Source organism: Fundulus heteroclitus, chromosome 6 (genome assembly GCF_011125445.2).
Source record: "Fundulus heteroclitus isolate FHET01 chromosome 6, MU-UCD_Fhet_4.1, whole genome shotgun sequence".
Lineage (NCBI taxonomy): Eukaryota > Metazoa > Chordata > Actinopteri > Cyprinodontiformes > Fundulidae > Fundulus > Fundulus heteroclitus.
This window is the reverse complement of record NC_046366.1, coordinates 32669226-32689772: the sequence shown is the minus strand read 5'-3', so window position 1 is coordinate 32689772 and position 20547 is coordinate 32669226. Positions and strand designations below refer to the sequence as shown.

General features: G+C 39.3%; 1 protein-coding gene across 1 annotated transcript; it reads left to right on the top strand.

Annotated features, from left to right (window-relative positions):
* Nucleotides 1–7248: 7248 nt before the first annotated feature.
* On the top strand, nt 7249–14217 carry pold3 (polymerase (DNA-directed), delta 3, accessory subunit). Its single transcript, XM_036138621.1, has 12 exons — nt 7249–7387; nt 7763–7818; nt 9062–9161; nt 9261–9300; nt 9457–9589; nt 9692–9947; nt 10037–10109; nt 11864–12002; nt 12140–12249; nt 12431–12510; nt 12611–12689; nt 13807–14217. Exons 1-12 carry the CDS (start codon nt 7331–7333, stop codon nt 14007–14009), a joined length of 1326 nt encoding a protein of 441 aa, XP_035994514.1. The 5' UTR covers nt 7249–7330; the 3' UTR covers nt 14010–14217.
* Nucleotides 14218–20547: the final 6330 nt, after the last annotated feature.

The following is a 20547-nucleotide window of genomic DNA, read 5'->3' as shown; positions in this document are numbered from 1 at the left end:
CCCAACAGAACAATCAGGCCGCATCAGTAGCTTTGGTAAAACTCATCATCTGCATCACTAATTTCTGCAGCTGTTTGGCGTGTTTGCTTGGAAGAAAGCATTCTGATTTATGCCGAATTAAATGTGTCAGAGTCAGAAATCAGATGATGGCACACAATAATATCCACAGTGGGAAGGCTTTCTCCATTTGTGCCTCGACTGGAACGCCCTGTGAATTTATCCCCGTTTGATACGACTCTCATCACGTACAACTCTGACTCATCCTTGTGTTCGGGTGAAGCAGCAGGTTTTAAAAACAGCTCTGATATTGAGTCACTTTGGTAACTTCACAAAGAGATTGCATCTGTAATTAAAAACTTTAGACTGATTTTCTTATCTGGTTTATAAGTTTGACAGCGGCTGTTTGTTCAGCGAGCGGAGCATCGAGCAGGATGCCCCATAATGAATCTCCAGCATATTTCAAAGAGAATTACACTGGACATTGTACTCCTTTATACCGCTTGAATGTTTTCACCCTTTTTTCAGGTGACAAAGACAAACTTTAAAGTGTTTTAGGGGGGAATTTCTGAAATTAATAAATGAAAAGTGTGGCCTGTAGTTTTATTCAGACCCTTTACTCTAAAACAAACCCCTCTGTGGAGGTGTAGCAGGTAAAGTCCGCATCTTTCATGAAGGTTTAAATTCCAGTTTCATCAGGAAAGGGTTCTGTGTGCCAGTCGTACTAAACTGCTGTGGTGAGCAGCTAAATACCCTCACAGACCCCTTTACTGTAAAACCCCTAAATAAAGACCAGTGCAACCAATTGCCTTCAGAAACCAAATTTTGCCGCAAGCCGTGCCTTGATATTATGTATGCAAGAAAGCTAGCAATGCAAACATTGCCAAACATTGTGGCGCTGAAAGCATCGTGCTGTGGGGAAGCTTTTCTTCAGCTGTAGCTGAATAAAGGACACGCCAGAAAGAAAACCAGCTAGAGGCTGCAAAAGTTCTTGCACTGGGGCAAAGGTTGACCCCATAGCAGGACAACAACCTTGAATTCGCATCCAGAGCTACAATGAGCTGGTTTAGATCAAAGCAGTCAAAGTCAGGATCTATATCCAATTGAAAATCTGCGCCAAGGCTTAAAAACTACTGTTTTCGCATAATTTGCATCCAAATTGATTGAACGTAAGCTGTTCTGCAAAGACAAAAACGTTAGCTTTTTAGATTTAAAAATCTGCTGAAGACAAACCCTATTACCACAAAAGGTGGTTTACAAAATGTCGAGTCAGGGTGGCTGCTGCACTTTCCTGTTTGTTTGTTTTTTTTTTAACGTGTGAAAAAGTGACATTATAAATGTCTCTGCAATGCTCACTTTCCTGACATGTGGTCTTAGTATTCACAGAACAAATAAAATATCCCCAAATGTGACAGCTCTGGAGTTAACGAACGAAGGTGGGAAATGTGATTGACTGAAGCATCGTTGTTTGTTGTTTCAGCATTTCTAGGATGACATGCAGTAAATTCACAACAAAGCAAAAGTTATGAATAGATATTGGAAATCAATGCACTGAAATGAGACATGTATCAGGTCTTAATGAGGCAGGTATAGAAAAAAATAGCTTTGGTCGGACCTTTAATCCGGTAAATTAGTTTTCGCAACATGCAAAAAATAAATAAAAAAATTCTTGTAAATAATGCAAAAATAACTTGAATCCTGTCGAAAGATCACAAACCGAATCGAGTCTGGGCCACCTGAGGATTTCGGTCTGCTCTGCATCTTCAAGGTCAGACAATTAGTCTTGTTCCTCGTCATCATTAGGGGAATATTTTCCCTGCCTCTGCAGCACGTTTCTGCCCTTCTGTTTGACATTTCTGTTGGAAGTGGTCACGCAGCAACCACCATCACAGCAGCGGCAGCACAGTGAGCCGAGGATTAACTTTAAATATTGCATCGCATCTACTGAGTCCAGAAACAAACAAGCTTCATCACAGTGACTCGTACCAATTGTTGCTCTGAAGGTGTTGATCTTGTCGTTTTTAGACCACCAACAACACCCCATTAAGCCGAAACTCCTGCAATAAACTCTGACAAAATAGCAACCTATCTCAAAATGATTTTCAAGACAGTTTACATGTAAAATAAGAAAGATGTGTTCTTCACAGAGGCCGTCTGTAATACAGTTCTTCCAGTACAAACCAGGATTTAAATTATCCATAATTAATTTTGTTGCATTGGCAACCACAGATTCAAATATCTTTTATAAGATATATTAAGAAAATATATTTTTCTTGAGACAAATATAGTCACTTCTCTCATACTTGTGTTGTGGTGCTTTCCAGTCCAGATAAATGTCTGTGTGTGTTCAATCTCTTCCATTACAGGGTGTGACCAGCAGGCGACTCTGCAGCCCATCAAGGCCAATCAGGAAGAGCTGAAGAGGAGCGGGTTCCCCTGAGGCAGATGCCAGATTGTTGCTACTCACAGAGTGGCAATCTGGCTGCCTGTTTTTGCCTTCCTATGTCCTTTAGCTTACCTCATTGTCCCCTCCCTTGCAGATATCCTTGTTTCCAGTGCCAGTATGTCCAGGAACACAGTCCACTGCTTCCAAGTCCTCAGACTTCTTGGACAAACTCATTGTGGATGTCCTTCCTCCACCATCACCACCGCCATCTGAGCCAAAACAAAGTATCATTACTAACCTACACCAGTCGCCACAGTCTGCCAACCTCTGACCCTGTATCTGTGTGCTCACCTTTCTCCTGGATGTTAACGATCTCCACAAAAAAGGCCTTTCTGAATCGTGAAGAAACATTTACTGACCTATTTTGTCAATAAACCAACCAAAACCAGTTGTTTGTAGCTGTTGGCTGCACAATTCAATTACTCACATCACTCCTTGCAGCCAGCTACCAGGCATGTAGAAACTATTTACACCGTTTTCCCAGAATCATTTTAACACCACAATATCTAAATTAGATTTAAGTGTAGACTTTGACTAGACCACCCGAAAACTAGTTTTTAGTTGGGGGGTTTTACTTCCTGGTTTGCTTTACATCAGCAGATCTCGATTCTGGTACTGTACACTCCAGTTTTACCTCTCTTCCATGTTGTCTCTAGGTGTGACCATATGTGTTGTTTCCTCTCTTTCGTTTTCCTTTTTTTCTTTTGAAAATTTGTTGCCAAAATAAATATTTAATGTATATCTTTTCCACAGCTTTTGAAAAACGTTTTACACAAACATAAACGTGTCTATGGGGGACTTCTTGAACTTTTTAAAAAAAAGAAATTACATTTTCTACACAAATGAAGGATTTTATCTCATTTTCTTTTTTAGCAACAACGCCAGCGATGACATCAAATAATACTCAAGTTCCATTTTAGTAAAGGCGTCTTCTTTGTCTTTCTTCTTCTCTCATTTAATGTTTCAAAAAGTTTCAGCACACTGTAAAAGCTCTCAAACAGAAACTTTTACTTTTACACTTTTAATCTAAACAAGCTAGAGAAATGGTTGCAGTTATTGACGCGGGGAAAATGAATGATGGTTACGTTAACTTTTTATAGAATAGGCACCTCCCTGCAAGGTCTGTGCACTTCCATGTTGTCAATAGAAAGACGTGTCACCACTTGGGTGTTATCTGATAGATTGCATAATTGCATGGTGTCCAAGACTATCTAAGCGTGCATGTTGCCCCCAAGATAACCAGCCGTTCGCTTTATCCATCCCAACCTTAAAAAGGACATCTGTGACATACATAGTGTCTATATGAATTATCTTGTGTTTTTGCAGTAACTGCTTTGAACAGTTCTAACAACTTGTCGCTTCGTCTAATATTTAACAATATAAACAGCAACGTGTCACTGTAAACAGGGCTGTCTTCTAGTTAAAATCTGAATCCCACTTACTTTTTGGTAGGATATTAATTTTGGTCAATATTGGACTCAAGTTTCTTTTGCTATAGATGGCTACTCAGTTAAATAAAATTGTATTTATATAGCGTCAATTGACAACACATCATCTCTAGGAACTTTACAAATTAAATCAAATCCTCCAGACAGATTGGTCAGAAAGTTTCCTCTCTAAGGAAACCCAGCAGGCTGCATCAAGTCTCTCCAAGCAGCATTCACTCCTCCTGAAATAGCGTAGAGCCACAGTGGACAGTCGTCTGCATTGTTGATGGCTTTGCAGCAATCCCTCATACTGAGCATGCATGAAGCGACAGTGGAGAGGAAAACTCCCCTTTAACAGGGAGGAGAACCTCCAGCAGAACCAGAACCAGGCTCAGTGTGAACGCTCATCTGCCTCCACCCACTGGGGCTTAGAGAAGACAGAGCAGAGACACAGAAAGCACAGAAGCTCACATTGATCCAGGAGTACTTTCTATGTTACATGGTGATAGATGATGATCTGTCTCCCTGGATGATGTCACAGATAACAGAATGCCAGACCAAGTGTACCTTCTATAAACAGAAAAAAAAGAGAGAGAACAAATAATTAAAAGTTGAATTAACAACAAATAATGCAAATTGGCGAACAGTAGGAGAACTCAGCAGAGTGAGAAAAATAGACCCTGATGTCGTCCAGCAGCCTAAGCCTATAGCAGCATAACCATAGAGATAGCTCAGGGTAACATGAGCAGCACTGACTATAAGCTTTATCAAAAAGGAAAGTTTTAAGATTAGTCTTAAAAGTAGACGGGGTGTCTGCCTCACGGACCAAAACTGGGAGTTGGTTCCACAGGAGAGGAGCCTGTTAGCTAAAGGATCTGCCTCCCATTCTACTTTTAGAGACTCTAGGAACCACCAGCAGACCTGCAGTCTGAGAGCGAAGTGCTCTGTTAGGAACATACGGGGTAATCTGCTCTGCAGTCTGGAATTAACAGGCAGGCGGGAAAGACAAGCTAAAATTTGTGAAATATTATCTCCACATCTGAATAATTGCTGCAGCGTTTTTTTGTTTTGTTTTTTTGTTTTGTTTTTTTGTTTTGTTTTTTATGGCAACTTCTTTTAGGAGTTTTGTGCCTTCCAGCCCATATAGACAAAAATGCAGCCTTCAGAATAGTATTTAGGTTGTAAGGTTGTTTCATCTTTTTCACAAATCAGTCTCCCCCCCCACCCCACATACCACACACACACACACACATACACAAATGCGTGCATAATTATGAGCAAAGGCACACCCTGTGCTCTGTTCATTCAATTGATCAGTTTTAAATGTTGAATTTTTACTGTCTCATGAAACTTTTGTGGTCACATCAGTAGTTTAATAAAAGCACACAATCCTCTTTCACATTTCGTCCCTTTAATGGAAAAGATTTAAACTGTCACATGAAATCATTTCAAATCAAAAAGTATCAAACGGTTTTAATGGGACTGACCCTCTGTTGATCTTTTAGAGATGAGCTTCTCTTTCTCCATTTAGTATAACCTACTTCCACTTGGCCAGTCTTCCTTTAAAACTAGAGCATTTTTTATATTATTATGATCTATACCCTTTGTTATTAAACCTGCACATCATTTTTTCTGTTCACCTTTATTTATTGTGTCATTCAATTTCATAATAGTGCCTAAGGGAAGAGTCTCTGCCTCAGCCAAAGGTCAGCTATCTCTGTCTTGTTCATTAATGACGGTTGGATGGAGCAGAAGATGAAGTGGGTGGATTAAGACTTTCACTGCAGTGATGAAGGCATTTTGGTCAGGTCTGCTGTGATGGAATCAAAAGGTAAACTTTTGTCATTTTTAACCAAGCGTATTAAAGAACAAACAGCATCATGAAAACTAAGGACAGCATCAAGGTGTGTAGATATGGGAATCAGGGTTATGTTAGAAAACAATATCCTTAGTTGAGTCCCATGGCATCTCTGGAGGAGCTGCAGCATTTGACAGCTCAGGAGAGAGAATCTGTTGACAAGGTGACTATTACTTAGACACTTGACAAATATGGACTAGTTTACGAAAGGATGGAGAAGGCTTAATACAAGCCAATTCTGAAAGAAAACCTGTTGGAGGCTGCAGGAGTCTCGAGATTGGTGTGAAGTCATCTTGAAGCCGGGCAACAGCTCAAAATATACAGACCGAGCTGCAGTAGAATGGTGTAGATGTGTTAGAATGGCTCAGCAAAAGCCCAGACCAAAATTCAACTGACGCTTTATGTTCACAGACTCTCTGTACATCAAGTACATACCTGGACGGCATTTCATTGCAATTGCTACGGAAAGGTGAAGAAACAAAACAGCAGCATCATTTGCTAAAATCATTGCAACAAAATTAATAAATTGTGTCAAATACTATGAAGCGTAAACATTCTGTATATTGTACATTATAAAGTAATAGAATGTGGTCCTAATTGAAACGATAGAAAAGAGATAGGGGTGTTAGACCCCTGAAGCAAACTGAATCAGTAATCAGTCTGGGTTGATTGGTTGGGATGTAGCGGGTGAGGATCAGTTTGAGTTCAGCAATCGGTGGAACCTGGCTGTTCTGCTCCAAAGGCTCTCTTCAGACCCCAGGACCCAGAAAAACTGGTTGTGTGGGTGGTAGATGTCTGAACTCTGGTCAGGCACCGTCTTTTTGCAGCTCTTGTTCTCACCACACCTCTGCAGGACCTTCCAGTCTGAGACATGCCAGGCTCCCGACCAAAAGAATACGCACCTGGTCACGATGCTCTCTGTTGGTGCCCCTGTGGAAGGTGGTGAGAACCAAAGAGAGGAGATACACTTTCCCAGTCTGGTCCAAAAAGTGCAAGCGCTGCTTAACAAGTTTCAAAGTCACGGATACTGGAAGCAGAAACGAAACCGTTCATCCAGTGTCAATACCCACTTAATTGGTGCCAATTACTAAGAAATACTGGCAGGACCTTGTTGTTGCTTTTCCCACTAAATAAACGAAAATTGTGGCATAATGACCTGTGTATCTAATGAGACGCATCACAAATGTTGTGATGTGTGTTGACAGTGTGATATTTTTTAGACTAGGTTTTAAAATGGAAGGAAAAAAAACTAACATGCATCACTCACCTTGTGTAGTCTACTTTTATTATTATTATTATTATTATTATTATTATTATTATTATTATTATTATTATTATTATTATTATTATTATTATTGTTATTGTTATTATTATCGTTATTTTATTAATTTTTTTTATCTCACCTCAGATATCATCAGCTTTCGTCAGTGGTGAGCAGCGATTAACTGCTGTAGCTGCTGTTGGCCTGTAGGGGGCGACCTGCAGCTTCTCATTGCACCGGAACACGCCGCAGACACGTGACCCGAAGCGGAAGTAAATAAACTGCTTTTCCCGCGCAGTCAAATTACAACAAGCTAGGCGTCCGAGGACAGGCCCGAAACGATGGACGAGCTGTATTTGGATAACATTGACGAATTTGTCAACGATCACAACAAGATAGTGAGGGTCTTTTGATTCCGTGACGTGGTTTTTATTCTTTAGGGTTTCTCTGGGCTTCTGACGTGTACGAACACAAGTTAGCTTTGGTCCAAAGTAGCCGCGGAATGACGTTGAAAAATCAGACAGTTAAATGTCTTATGGCGTTCAAAGCCGAAATGTTCGTCCATGTGGTGGTTTTATTATAAATTATCATGGTTTTATGTCGTTTGGCTCATTCGGCTTATATTTCACGTCATAAATGTTGCTTAACGCGACAGTTTTTATTGTTTTTAATGGCGGAATTGTTTCGGTTAATGAATTAATATAGGCCAACTAAACTGCTTTTCACGCCTTCATATGTTGACGCTATTTTTATTCCCCTTTCGTATGTTTTAGGTAACTTATAAATGGCTGAGTCTCACCCTCGGAGTCCATGTCAACACAGCTAAACAGTAAGTCAGATATTGAATTAACTTTTCGTGTTTTCCAAAACAAGCAGACGTGTGTATTTATTCCCCATCTTTAATTTTCTGAAAGATTAAAAAAAAACATATTTCTATAAAATAAATGTATAATCTGTGTAGAATTGTGAATTATACACATCATATGGTTCAAAGAAGGTTGCAGATGTTCCCCAAAGGTTTGATTTGTCAAAAACAATCAGGGATGTCAAACCAAATTTACATTTGAAAGATCAATAAAATAAAATTAAAAAAAAGACATGATTTCTATTTTATCTATATGCTATTCTCCCCTTTATCATACAGGCCAAAATTTTAAAAGATTTATTACTTTAGTTTTTGCCTTTTTTTGATGTGGGTTTTCTGTGGTCTTTTTACATGTATGTATGAAGAGGTTTTACTACAGCAAAAATGCCTGCTTCTAATTCTGAGATATTTATATGTGGACATTAAAGATTTTATAAGGAAAGCGTAGCTATTCTGGTAAAAGAATAAATTTCATGTTTAGAAATGTGGAGGGAACATCTTTTGTTTTGCCGTGTCTGTTTCTAAAAGATAAAAGTATGAATTTCTGAAGGCCCCGTTTTTACTGATTCTATGGTTAAAACTTAGTTTACTTTCCAAACGTAAGACTTTTCATAGCATTAATGTTCAAGAATCTCGGCTAAAAAAAACATTCAGGTCCTGATCCAGACCACAGACATCAGGAAACATCTGCTCTCGTTGATTAAATAAATAAACAGTCTGTTTTTTGGTGAATACGGCTAATAATCCAGACAAATTAATTAATATAGTTAGTTTTGAATCAAATATGTTTAATGGCTAAAAACAAAACCTGACTGGGGGGGAAAAAAATCTTGGAAAAGGGTAAATTTTGAAGGAAGTAATTCTGAGGGTCGGGATAACCTTATGCTCCAGCTGCCACCCCTTAAATATTAAATTGTGATTCATTATAAAGTGAAATGACAATGTCCCTAAGCTAAATGGTGTTTATTAACATAACAAGTGTAAACCTTAACTTCTACAAAAGAGAAACCTTTAAATGTTTTAAATAGTTTTTATCATTGGTGTCAATTTGGAGTATAAGTTCCTTTACAGGGTTGCAGCATCAAGACCTTGATGACGCATCAAACTGCCGCCCTGCTTTCTATTTGAACCCTCCTCTTCCTCAACTCAAATAAAATGCCTGGGGGGGATTTTTCTTAACTTAAATGCACGTACAATGTTTTCTCAGGATGCTTTACCATTACTTGGAGCACAAGAGGAAGGAAAGCTCACCTCAGCTCCACGCCACCTACCTCGTGACTGGGAAGCTGGAAGACAATGGTCAGACGGTGAGTAACGGGAGCTACTCTGCATCTTTTCTTTTTTCTTTTAAAGAAGGAAACATCACATTTCTTTTATTTCATCTGATATTTATTTTTGTTTTTTAGAGTCACAGGGTGTCTGTTATCAGAGAAGACCAGTTGGAAGGTGTGTAAATATAACATCCATTGTCTTCGTGTTTCAGTCCTGACCAGTCCAGACCGAACTGCTGTTTCGTTTAAGAATTCATATTTACAAACCATATGCCGGACAAATAAAAAAAAGCGTGTCTTTGCTATATGTTTGGTTTTTTTTCTCCTGCAGATTTTAAATCTAAGATGAGCTTGCTAGTTAGCGTTCACGTCTACAGTGTGCAGAAAGCTTTACTCAAAGACAGCGGTCCCCTCTACACCGTCGACTACGATGCCGTCAAAGACAACCTGAAGAACTGCAGCAAGTATGTGTTTTTTTACGGCAGCAGTAATTAGGATTTATTAGCAAATCTGGCTGTGCTTTACTCTTATTTATTTGGTAAAAAAAAAAAACATCTGGCTCGTAGGTACAGCGCGATCCGATGTCCCAACGCGGTGCCCATGTCTGCTGTGGAGCTGCAGCAGGTCCAGGAAATTCAACGAGCCCCTCCCTCGATGCCTGAGAGCAAACGGTCCCCCATGAGCGGGGACGCCGGTGTGGCATCCAAACCGTCAAGTAAACCGCCCAAGGGCATCATGGGAATGTTCGCAAATAAATCTGCGCCGAAACATCAGGATAGCAGCAAAGAAGTCAAGCCTGAGCAAAAAGAGTCGTCGTCTGTGGTGAGTCTCTGTTGTGTTGTTTATAGGCAGCTGTTTTTTTTTTTCAGAGAAGAAGAGATCTAGACATCGGTTTATGTTTTGTGTTTTAGCCAGACGGCCTGAAAAGCAAACCAGCATCGAAGTCCAATCCAATGGCCAACTTCTTTGGATCTCAAACAACAAGTGAGTTACGTTACTAGATATGTGATAAATGTGAATTGCTGCGTTCCTCTAGTCTGGAAAGGTATTAAAATTAATTTAGTTGGTCTGGAGTAATGTCCAAAACAAAAACTTAGGGTAGCAAAATCTCCTCTGTCCTCTTGTCTAAAGGTTATATCCATCCATCTCACTTTCCTTTTACTCATCCATCTCTTTCTGTCTTTTCCTTACCTTTTATCAGTTCACCCATCGGTCCCTCTATTTATCCATTCATCCGTCCGTTACAGCAGTGGTGTCCAAACTTTTTGTGTGAATTAGACATATAATAGTTAAATGGAATAAGCCTATTATTTTTGCTTCTATATGGGAGTAACAGTAACATCTTTGAGTGGTGGAAGCTGAAGATTGGGGTGATGGTAAGGAGGCCTTCCAACCTTAACCACTTGCAGCTCATCACCAAACCACATAAATTGTCAACATACCAGTGGAAACATCAGCAATTAGAACAATGCTTTGATTGCAACAATGTCAAAAAAGAGTTTCCTGTGCGTTATTAATAAGGGGATAAAACATTTCTCATGCTTTATTTGAAATAAGATGCAAAAAAAAAAGATTTTCTTTCACTTGTTTAAAGATTTAAAAATAAAAAGTCTCTTTTCCCTGTTGAGAATAGATTGAAAGGAAAGTAACTGGAAATGAGCTGGTGGGATAAAGTCGGCCTCTAGACACATCGGTGTAAAAATATTTACCATAAAACATGGTGTCAGGCGGCGTTATTTTCAAAGGTTCTTGTGGTTTTTTTTGTCTGAGTCATTGAAGGAGCTCCAGCTGCCAGTAACATATTATTCCTTCTGTCTTTCATACATCTTCTTAAATTTTACCGCTGTGTCAGCTTATCTGCTCAGCTGTGTTTCTCGCCTAGATGAGCACCTGCTCCCATAAATATATTTACATTTTCCTTTTATTGCTGTCTGCTCTTTCTTCTCTTCCCCACCGTGTCAAAACAGACGGTTTCTTCCGGTTAAAATAGAGCTGTTCCGTTCCACAGTCGCCACATGCTTGATCAGTATAAGGGCGTCCTCGAGGGCAGGGGTCCTGCAGCTTCTTGCTGCGTCTTTGCTTCAACACTGCCGCCTCATCAGCAGAGGTCTGTAGATCACCTGCTGGAGAGAGAGAGTTTAGCCATTTGGTCCAGGTGTGCACACTGCAAAAACAGAACTAGAAATAAGTAAAATGTTCTTAAAATGAGTGTATTTGTCCTTGATTTGAGCAGGTAAATAAGACTATTTGCCAATGGAATAAGATTTTTGCACTTAAAATAGGAACAACTCATCCCCATCATCTTATTTCAAGTGCAGGATGTCTATTTTATGGGGTCAAAATACTCACTCCATAGGCAGATAATCCATTTTACCTACTCAAATCAATGATAAATACACTAACTTTAAGAACATTTTACTTATTTTAAGATCCATTTTTGCAGTGCAGGGCAGGGGGTACATCTAAAAGTGGTACCGGCCCTCAAGGATTTGACTTTGAGACAAGTTCAGTTTAAAGCTAATGGCTTACTTGTTTTCTTAATAGACGTGTCATGAATTGATATAACAAGCTGACTGCATGGCATCATAACTAGCCTCAACTTGATTCCCAACGGTTTCATGATCGGATTAATTCAGCTTTTCCGCACGTCAACTTAATCCGTTTTGTTCTCGTCAAGCGTGCGATTGCGCCTTTTTGAACGGGAGCCACACCAACAAACTGATTTGTCACTGTTCCAGAAAAGGCCGACAAAGCGGTGAAGGAGGAGCAGGAGGCGCCGGTGCCTGTGGCGTCGGAGCGGCGCAGCTCAACGCCGCAGGAGGAGGAGGAGCCTGCAGCCGCGCAGCCGCACAAGGACATCAAAACGGACTCCAGGAGGTTTGTCCTCACGGCCGGGCGGGAATGTTTGGGTCCCGTCAGATACTCAAACGGAGGAAATAAGATGTTGATGCATTAAAAATATGAATGTTTTTTTTTATCTGTATAAAAAAATGTTTCCGTCGTTTATATTGAAGCAAAACAAAGCGAACAGAGGTGTCTGATAGTGAGGAGGAGGAGGAGAAAATGGAGAAGAAAAAGAGGCGAAGGATCAAGAAACCAGAACCAGACAGCAGTGATGAAGATGGTCAGTTTTCTCTCTTTTAAATTCTGTTTTGCATTTCTTGATCAATAGAGGAGAAAGATCTGAATGCTTGTTTTTTTTTTTTTTCCTGGTTTTAACCAGCAGCTGTTAAAGTGTTAGCATCACACTAATAATTTTATGTCCAATGTTCATCTTTTCCTTTTTTTTTTTTTTTTTTAACCAGTTATTCCAGATTCTCCGCCTCAGATGAAAACAAGCGAGCCAAGTCCTAAAAAGGAGCCCGAGTCGGTCCAACCTTCACGAGTGAGCAAATCCAATTGGATCATCTGTGGAGAAATGGCAAATTTATAAATAACTGCATTCTTCTAATGGACCTGGGATTTCTTTTTCTTTTTGTGCTCAGACGAGCTCCGAAACCAAGATAAGGAGGAGGAGAAAAGTCTTGAAGTCTCGTATCTTCGAAGATGAGGAAGGATGCATGGGTAGGAACAAAAAGACGAATGTTTTTATCTTTTTATTTATTTATTTATTTTTTAGCATTTAAGTTTTAATCCTTAGATTCCTACTTGCTCAAACACGAAGCCTAACACGGTATATGGTAACGGGCAACAAAAAAAAGGCCTTTAGCTTATCACAAAGTTTTTCATTCAGACTGAAAAAGTATGGAATCTAATTCAGATATTCTTAAAATGTGAAAAAAGGAGCCGGATCTCAGGAATAAATTTGTAATTTTGAACTTTGTTCCCTTCCTTGTTGTTTATATGTTGTAACTGTATACCTGTCTATTCTTTTATTGATTCTTAATTTGCTTTTTCCTGTCCATCCATTTGCCCATTAATCCATCCATCTATTTTCTGTCTATACTTCCCTCCACTGATCTGTCCATTCTTTCATCCCACCATTTGTTTTATTCCTCCACCCATTTATCTCTTTATCCATCAAACTATCCTTTCATCTGCTGATCTATCCATTCTCCCCTCCATCTAGCTGTTCATTTATCCATCCTTTCATCAATCTTTGCCTTTCGGTAATCAGTCCTGTCACTGTCTGTGTTTTTCAGTTCATCTATTCATCCATCTACTCATTAATCGTCCTTTCATCCGTCCATTTAGCTTTGTTCCACCAGTTTATCTATCCATTTGTATCTTTTCTTCCGTCCATTCATCAGTTTTGAATATTTACCCATCTAGCTGCTCACTCATCCATCCAGTTATTTACCTATTCATCTGTCCATTAATCTATTCTTTCCATCCACCATCCATCTGTTTCTCCTCATCCATCTATTCAGATATTAATCAGTGCACTCTCTAGTTAACAGGGTTTGTACTTGAGGTTCGGCCTTGGAAAACATTGCAGTAAATTCATTGTGATTTTTTTATTTATTTTTTTATTTTAAAAACAGATTTTAGTTAAAAGGACCACATTTTTGGTATATAAACATTAAAAAATGTACCTTTTTTAAATGTGTGTAGCCTTGTTGTTTGGTTTTAATAACTTGCAGATATTCCTGTTTCAAAAAAATAACTCCATCAGCAAAGATAAATGTTAAGTTTAGTAATTACACATCAATTTCCAACTCCGTTTTTGTTTTTGTCACAGTGACAGAAAAGGGATACGTGAGCGAATCCTACTCTGAGACAGAAGATGACTTTCAGAGCGCCAAGCCAGCTCAACGCGACATTAAAGCAAAGCTAACATCCAGCAGCAAAGATGGCGAGAAGAAGGCTCACAAGAAGGCTTCAGCAAATTCAAACAAAGGCACAAAACAAGCTTCCATTACAGGATTTTTCCAAAAGAAATGAGCCGTCTCCGTGGGCTCTGAGGAGCGACGCGCTCTGTGTGCAGACATGTGATTTTACTCACGGACAACTAACAGGAAGACGCGTCTCAAATTGATTTAACCAATGAAAGAGGTCCGGTTCAGGAACATCAATATTTTGCCTTTCACTGTTTTTATGACTCTCCACTGTAAACCCATGTCCAATTCAATAAACTTAAACTTTAAAGTTGGTGCTTTCCTAATGATTTGCAGTGTTGGCTGGCAAAAAGAAAGAGTAATACAATTAAAATTGATGTAGGACATTCAGAACTTTATTTAACAAGCAATGTGAAGCACCTTGTTGGTAAAATACCTGCTGCTGTAACTAATTTATTAAACCTCAGCTGTGAAATTAGGTTTTTCCAATGCAAAGTTATTTTAAGATGGCATTGAAGTAAAAAAATTGAAAAACCTAATATTAAATCAGGTTTACACAGAACTAATTAATTAAAAGTTAATCCGTGAACTTTTTTCCCCCTGAGAAAGCAGGAAAATGCTGCAAGTCTCCAACAGCCACAGTTGAAACCAGGGCTGTGCATTAAAATCCGCAGACATATATACGTAGACGCGTCATAGGGCGCAGGTTCGCACGTCAACGTCACCGCCATATTGTATGTGGCAGAAAAAAGTTGAGTTCTGTTATTGTGAACGTGAATCAGAGAAGATGCCTCATTCCTGTGCTGCATGGAAATTTATTCTGTCTGATTTCACTACTTGTATCTGCCTTCTATAAACTAAGGCTGCACCATGTTGCAAAACTGGACACACTAAAGCTGCAGAGTAGCAACACAGGCTATATAGATATCTATATAGAAATATATAGATAGATATATAGAGATATAGATATATTTGTGTGTATGTGTTATGAATATAGAGATACATTTTTTAAATCTAAACATTGTGGTCATTATTTCATAAAACCGTGTCACATGTGAACCTTTAGGAACAGACCTTTTGGGGGAGTATTAAAGAGGTAAAATTAATAATATGAGGGGGAAAAAAGTCCTAGGTCAATAAAGTAAAAAAAAAAAACACAAAAGTGATAATGTTATGAGAATTAAGAGGGAACATTTCCAGAATAGTCACAGTTTGCAGAATTATTTCACTCCTGGAGTAATAGGGCCAGGTTAGATTATTTTAATTATTTTTATTCTTTAGCAGAATAAATTCAGGAGAATGAAGCTAAAGGGATACGAAAATACAAAAACAAAAATACTATGAATACAAAGTATATTCAGAGATTAAAGTCCCTCTGATACTGTTTAAGTGACTGAGTAACTGCAGATTTGCCACATTTAAGATGGTGGACGCTCTGACGCATCGCAGCATAGGCAGAACCCGCCTAATGACGCATCTACGTATATAATGTCTACAAAGATTAATATCAATGTTTTTAAATATATATTCTGACTTTCAATATCAATATACCTCCCAATCCCTAGGAGGCGGTATTACAGTGCGCCATTACTGATTTTTCAGAAGCGCCTTCGTCACTAAAATCAGACGTTTGGGCACATTTTTGGTTTCTGTGATACTTTAAATGCATCGAATCAAATGCACTTTATTTTCTGTTAATATATCGGTGTTCAATAAATTGAACATAAATATAATATTTGGCTGGTTTTGTTGATTTAATGACTTTGAGCATTAATTTGAAAGTAATAAGAATCCAGCTGAGCTATATCGAGAATTGTATTGTATTGTGAATCGGCTCATCCTAGATGATACCCAGCCCTAGTTGAAACCACATTTTTACATGCAGTTTGTATATAAATTAAGATGCATAACCATGGTTTCTTTTGAGCAACATTAAAACAGATAATGTTCCTGTTTGGGATCACAAAATGATGCCGGTAGCACAGGTGAAGCCTTTGTATCTCCAGTCAGTAGACAAACAGGAAGTTGAGCGTGGCAAAGCACTGATACACTTACATAAAGTCCCTTAGATGCTATGGGACAACCGTAGTAGGTCAACAAGTATGAAATATGTAAATTCCTGCCTGAGTCAGACACAGAGAAAACATTTAAATTAGGAACAGGCGTCTAAAAGAAAGATTTGAGTCCCGTTTTGTTCATTACCCGAGACAAACGTAGAAGGAAGAAAGTTAAACGGACGATGAAGACAAAGCTCTCACCGGAGGGATCAAGCTCCCTGCCTTCCCAAACTGGAGGAAAAGCAAAGCGAGCCTTCTCTCTTTGTTTCCGCCTTAAAGGAATTTCATCTTGAACTCAAAAAGGCGGTTCGAGCAGCTGTCTCACATGTGTCGCCCAGCAGAATCAGCATCAGGAAAAAACAGGCAGTCCAGAACTGAGGCAACATTTCTGTAGGCCAGACCTCGATTTGTCCGTTGAAAATAAGTCAAAATTTATGCATTATACAATATTTTAAAGTTAACACAACCATCTATCTTAGAATTGTATTCATTTTTTTTATTTTTTTTTTGGTAAGCGCACCAACCAAATGCTGAACTACTTAGTTTGGGGTTTTCATTAGTTGTCAGTTATAATAATCAAAATTAAAAGAAATAAACATTTGAAAATATATCAGTCTGTGTAATGAATTAATATAATCGTTTCACTTTTAGAATGGAAATGCTGAAAAAAAAACAGCTTTTTCATGATGTTCTAATTATATCACCAGCCACTCAGGTCTTCTGGCTCCAGCCTACTCTGCATACCTAGAACCAGAACGAAACATGGAGAAGCAGCATTTAGTTCCTATGCTCCACTTATCTGGAACAAACTTCCAGAAAACTGTAAAGGCGCAGAAAGCCTGAGTTCCTTTAAATCAAGATTAAAAACACATTTGTTTAGGATTGCCTTCAACTGTTCTAGTTAACTGAATCGCCACTTTTTTGTTCTTTTTTTCTATCTACATTTTATTCCTACTTGCTTTTATTCTGTTTTATTTTGCTATATTTTAATCATGTAAAGCACTTTGCGTTGTCTTTGTACTGAATTGTGCTATATAAATAAATTTACCTTGCCTTGCCTTGCCTAGTACCTGCAAGATGAGACTATACTGTTTATATCGAGGTGCTCTATGTTGCGTTATATTTATACTTTTGTGTATTCAAGTAGGTTATTGTTCAGCCGTTCATCATATTTATGTACAGCTGTTTGCTAAGAAATGTGGTCATGAGACTTTTGGGTGATGAACAGGGTGATGAACGGAGGTCCAAACAGGGCACACAAATCCAGGGACAATGCAAGGCTCGTGGTCCAGAAATCAGAAACTTAAGGGGATGTCCGACAATGGCAAGACAAGGCAGGAAAATCCAAAAACGTGGTCAAGGTCAAGGCATGGTAAAAGGGATGAAGGAACGCTGGACATCCACTTGCAAAATGCTTTCAATAATCTGGCTCTTTCTGAACGTCTGCAGCGGGATTATGAAGGACAGGAAACAGGCGTGTGAGATGAGCTGACAGCCTGAGTAACCCTGGTGTAATGAATGATGCTGGTGAACCCGATATTCAGCTGTACACAGAGTTGCATTTTTTTATTGTGAGGGGATGAGTAATGGCAGGTGAGGCAGCCAAGCAGGACCAGACTTGACCAGATGCAAGTTGAGCCAGACTAGAACAGAGGATTTGATGGCTGATGGTGTAGGCAGGCAGGGATGAGCAGAGGACCAGAAGATGCAGGCGATGTGGACTGGGGAACCATAGACATCATATACGTAGACGCCCCATTGTACATTGCCGGCTGCTGGGCTGACGTGCCTACAGGGCGGCCATCTTGGATCAGACCATAGATTAGACATCTGCTGTCAAAATGAATAGGAGGCAGCTCAGATCTCATTTTAATCATATGTTCACAATGCTCGTGACCTTTCAGACAGATTACACATATTTACCCAGAATCAAAACTATTTATACTATATATATATATATATATATATATATATATATATATATATATATATATATATACACACATATATATATATACACACACATATATATATATAGGCTATATATACACCGATCTACAGACAACAGCACTGATCTACATAGGAGCAATACTATATACAGACAAGTGAGAGCAGAGGTGCCCATAACAGCATTTCAAAATGATATAATACAAACCGCAATCTGGGGGGAAAAATCAACAAAAAACCTAATAACGCATCTTAGAATCAAATACATTACAAAATCATAGCAAAAACTGTATAATATTTTAACCCCCCCCCCCCCCCCACACACACACACACACACACACACACACACACACACACACAAACAAATCATGTCTATCCAGTAATTTAGGACCATTTTGTTTGTTTTTGGTGTTTAATGTACTTTTCTCTACTTCCATCTCTGCTACCCATTAGCACATATTGTGTTTATGCCAGAAAAACTGTAACTGTAAAGCATGAGGATGATCTATCATAAAATCTTACTTATGGAAGGTAATTCCCCAGGATCTGGTTCCTATTGTCCTTTTATTTGCGCACCCATAAGCGGAGTAAAAGTCGGGCTTCCTGGGACGGAGCTCTGGAAGTTTGCTTACTTTCAATACAAAATCTAAATTATTTATTAAGTTAGACAATCATTTAATTAAATCAATTGGTCCCATGTAGCCCCTAAAGGGGTGACGTTTTCAGTCAGTTGATTTATTTGGAAATCGGGTGAGAATTCACCGGATTCAGAGTGTCTGAAAACATAAAGTACATTTTCCTGAATTGACGTGTATTTTCTGTCTGACTGCAGCTTGGTCTAACCTAAGATGGCCGCTCTGTCGGCACGCCTCTCACCCGAGAACGCGGCGTCTACGTATTCATGTCTGTGTGGGGAACCACCAGAATAGGCAGAGCAAGCGGCTGGAACTAACGGGGAAACAAGCAGAACTGCAGCATGCAGACACAGGCAATATTTATCTGAAGAGTCCAGCTGGCTGAACACACAGGAAGTGGCAGAGGAAGGGCACATCGTGATGAGAGGAGATCAGATAAGACTGTACGAGCAGAGAGGTTCTGGCAGGGATGAGTTGGCTGAGGCAGGTGTGTAAGCAGGTGAACAGGTGACCAAGGTTGACAGTAATTATTGACAGCAGGTGGAGTTGATGTGGTGGCTAACAAGCTGATGGGAAAAGTCCAGAAAAGTCCAAAGCAAAATAAATCATGACACCTGGTGACAGCGGGCAGAGGAAGTTTGGCCAGAATCGTGACAAGTTTGAGGATATATTATTTTGACTGAAATTAAACAAACACATGCATACCTTTCCTTTAGTTTATAGCGGACATTTAGCGTTTTTTTATTCTAAATCTTTGAATAATTTTACTCTGGCAAGGCACCTACAGCAATAATAGCTTTAATTAAGTCACATCCCGCTTATTCATTCGTTGGTTGTTGTTTTTTTTTCTTTCGGGTTTGACAGAGCTTTATTGTTAACACACAAGGAGGACGGGGTTTTGTTGTCATCTCTTTGCGCTAAGTCTCATAAATGCCCACCGCCTAATGCATTTACAATGAAAATAAATCTTCAGTACAAGCTACATGACTGTAATGAGCGAGACACAGCTGTCAACTAAGAGGCTTAGCTGGATGCTGAGCTGTATCCTACATGGTGTGTGTGGAGGGGGGGGTGGCTCAAATAAATATGTAACCGTGTTGTGACGAAACCTCTCAGTTGTTTTTTTTCTCCCCTCACTATTTTGTTTAAAGTGGAAGACCATTGAATACAGGATGAAACAAAGTAGAGCTTTTATCCTTCTTTCCCAGAGTGCCAGTGTGACAGATGAGAAGGCAGTGTGGTCTACAGGGACTTGTTGTTCTGTAACACTGAGACCGCCCGGGTTACCCCACCCTCTCTCTCTCTCTCTCTCTTTTTCTGTGAACACACAAGTGGGCCAGTAGAACTGGTATTTGGATTAGCTCAGCGCTGCGACATGGAAAAGGATATCCTGCGGTGTGTCTGGGAGTGGTCTGGAAATGTGCACGGGCACTGGTGGTTAACTGTGGCTTTTTGCTCCATAAAGGCATCTGTTGAATGAGGTCAGACATGATGCATTTTTTCTGTGGTAGAAGAGGAGCTTCCACAGCTGCAGCCTCCACAGTATTCGGCCCTCAGGACAGCTGATTCACAGGCTAAAGTTACTGTACATCCCACGCCGGGTGTGACAGAGACACCACTGTTCATAATGTGTCCCCTAAAGCGAATTAGATGAGCCCGTCTCGAACAAAAGTTGGAGGCGTCAAAATTGTGTCAATCTATCCCATGTTTCACTGAGAACTCGAGGGGGAATATTCAATTTTATAGACAGCTTGTGCTTTATTGATTTACTGATTTATTAACACAAATCTACCCCAGATGCTTTATCAGGTACAACTTCCTAGTATCCAACAAAGACTTAGACTTAGACTTAGACAAACTTTATTGTCATTTTGTATGCACAGAGTGCGTACAGAACGAAATTTCGTTTGCATACAGTTTAAGAATTTCAGTAAATTGCAGTGGATTTCAGAATAAAGTAACTTTGCAGGATAATAAAGTAACTTTGCAGGAAAATAAAGTAACT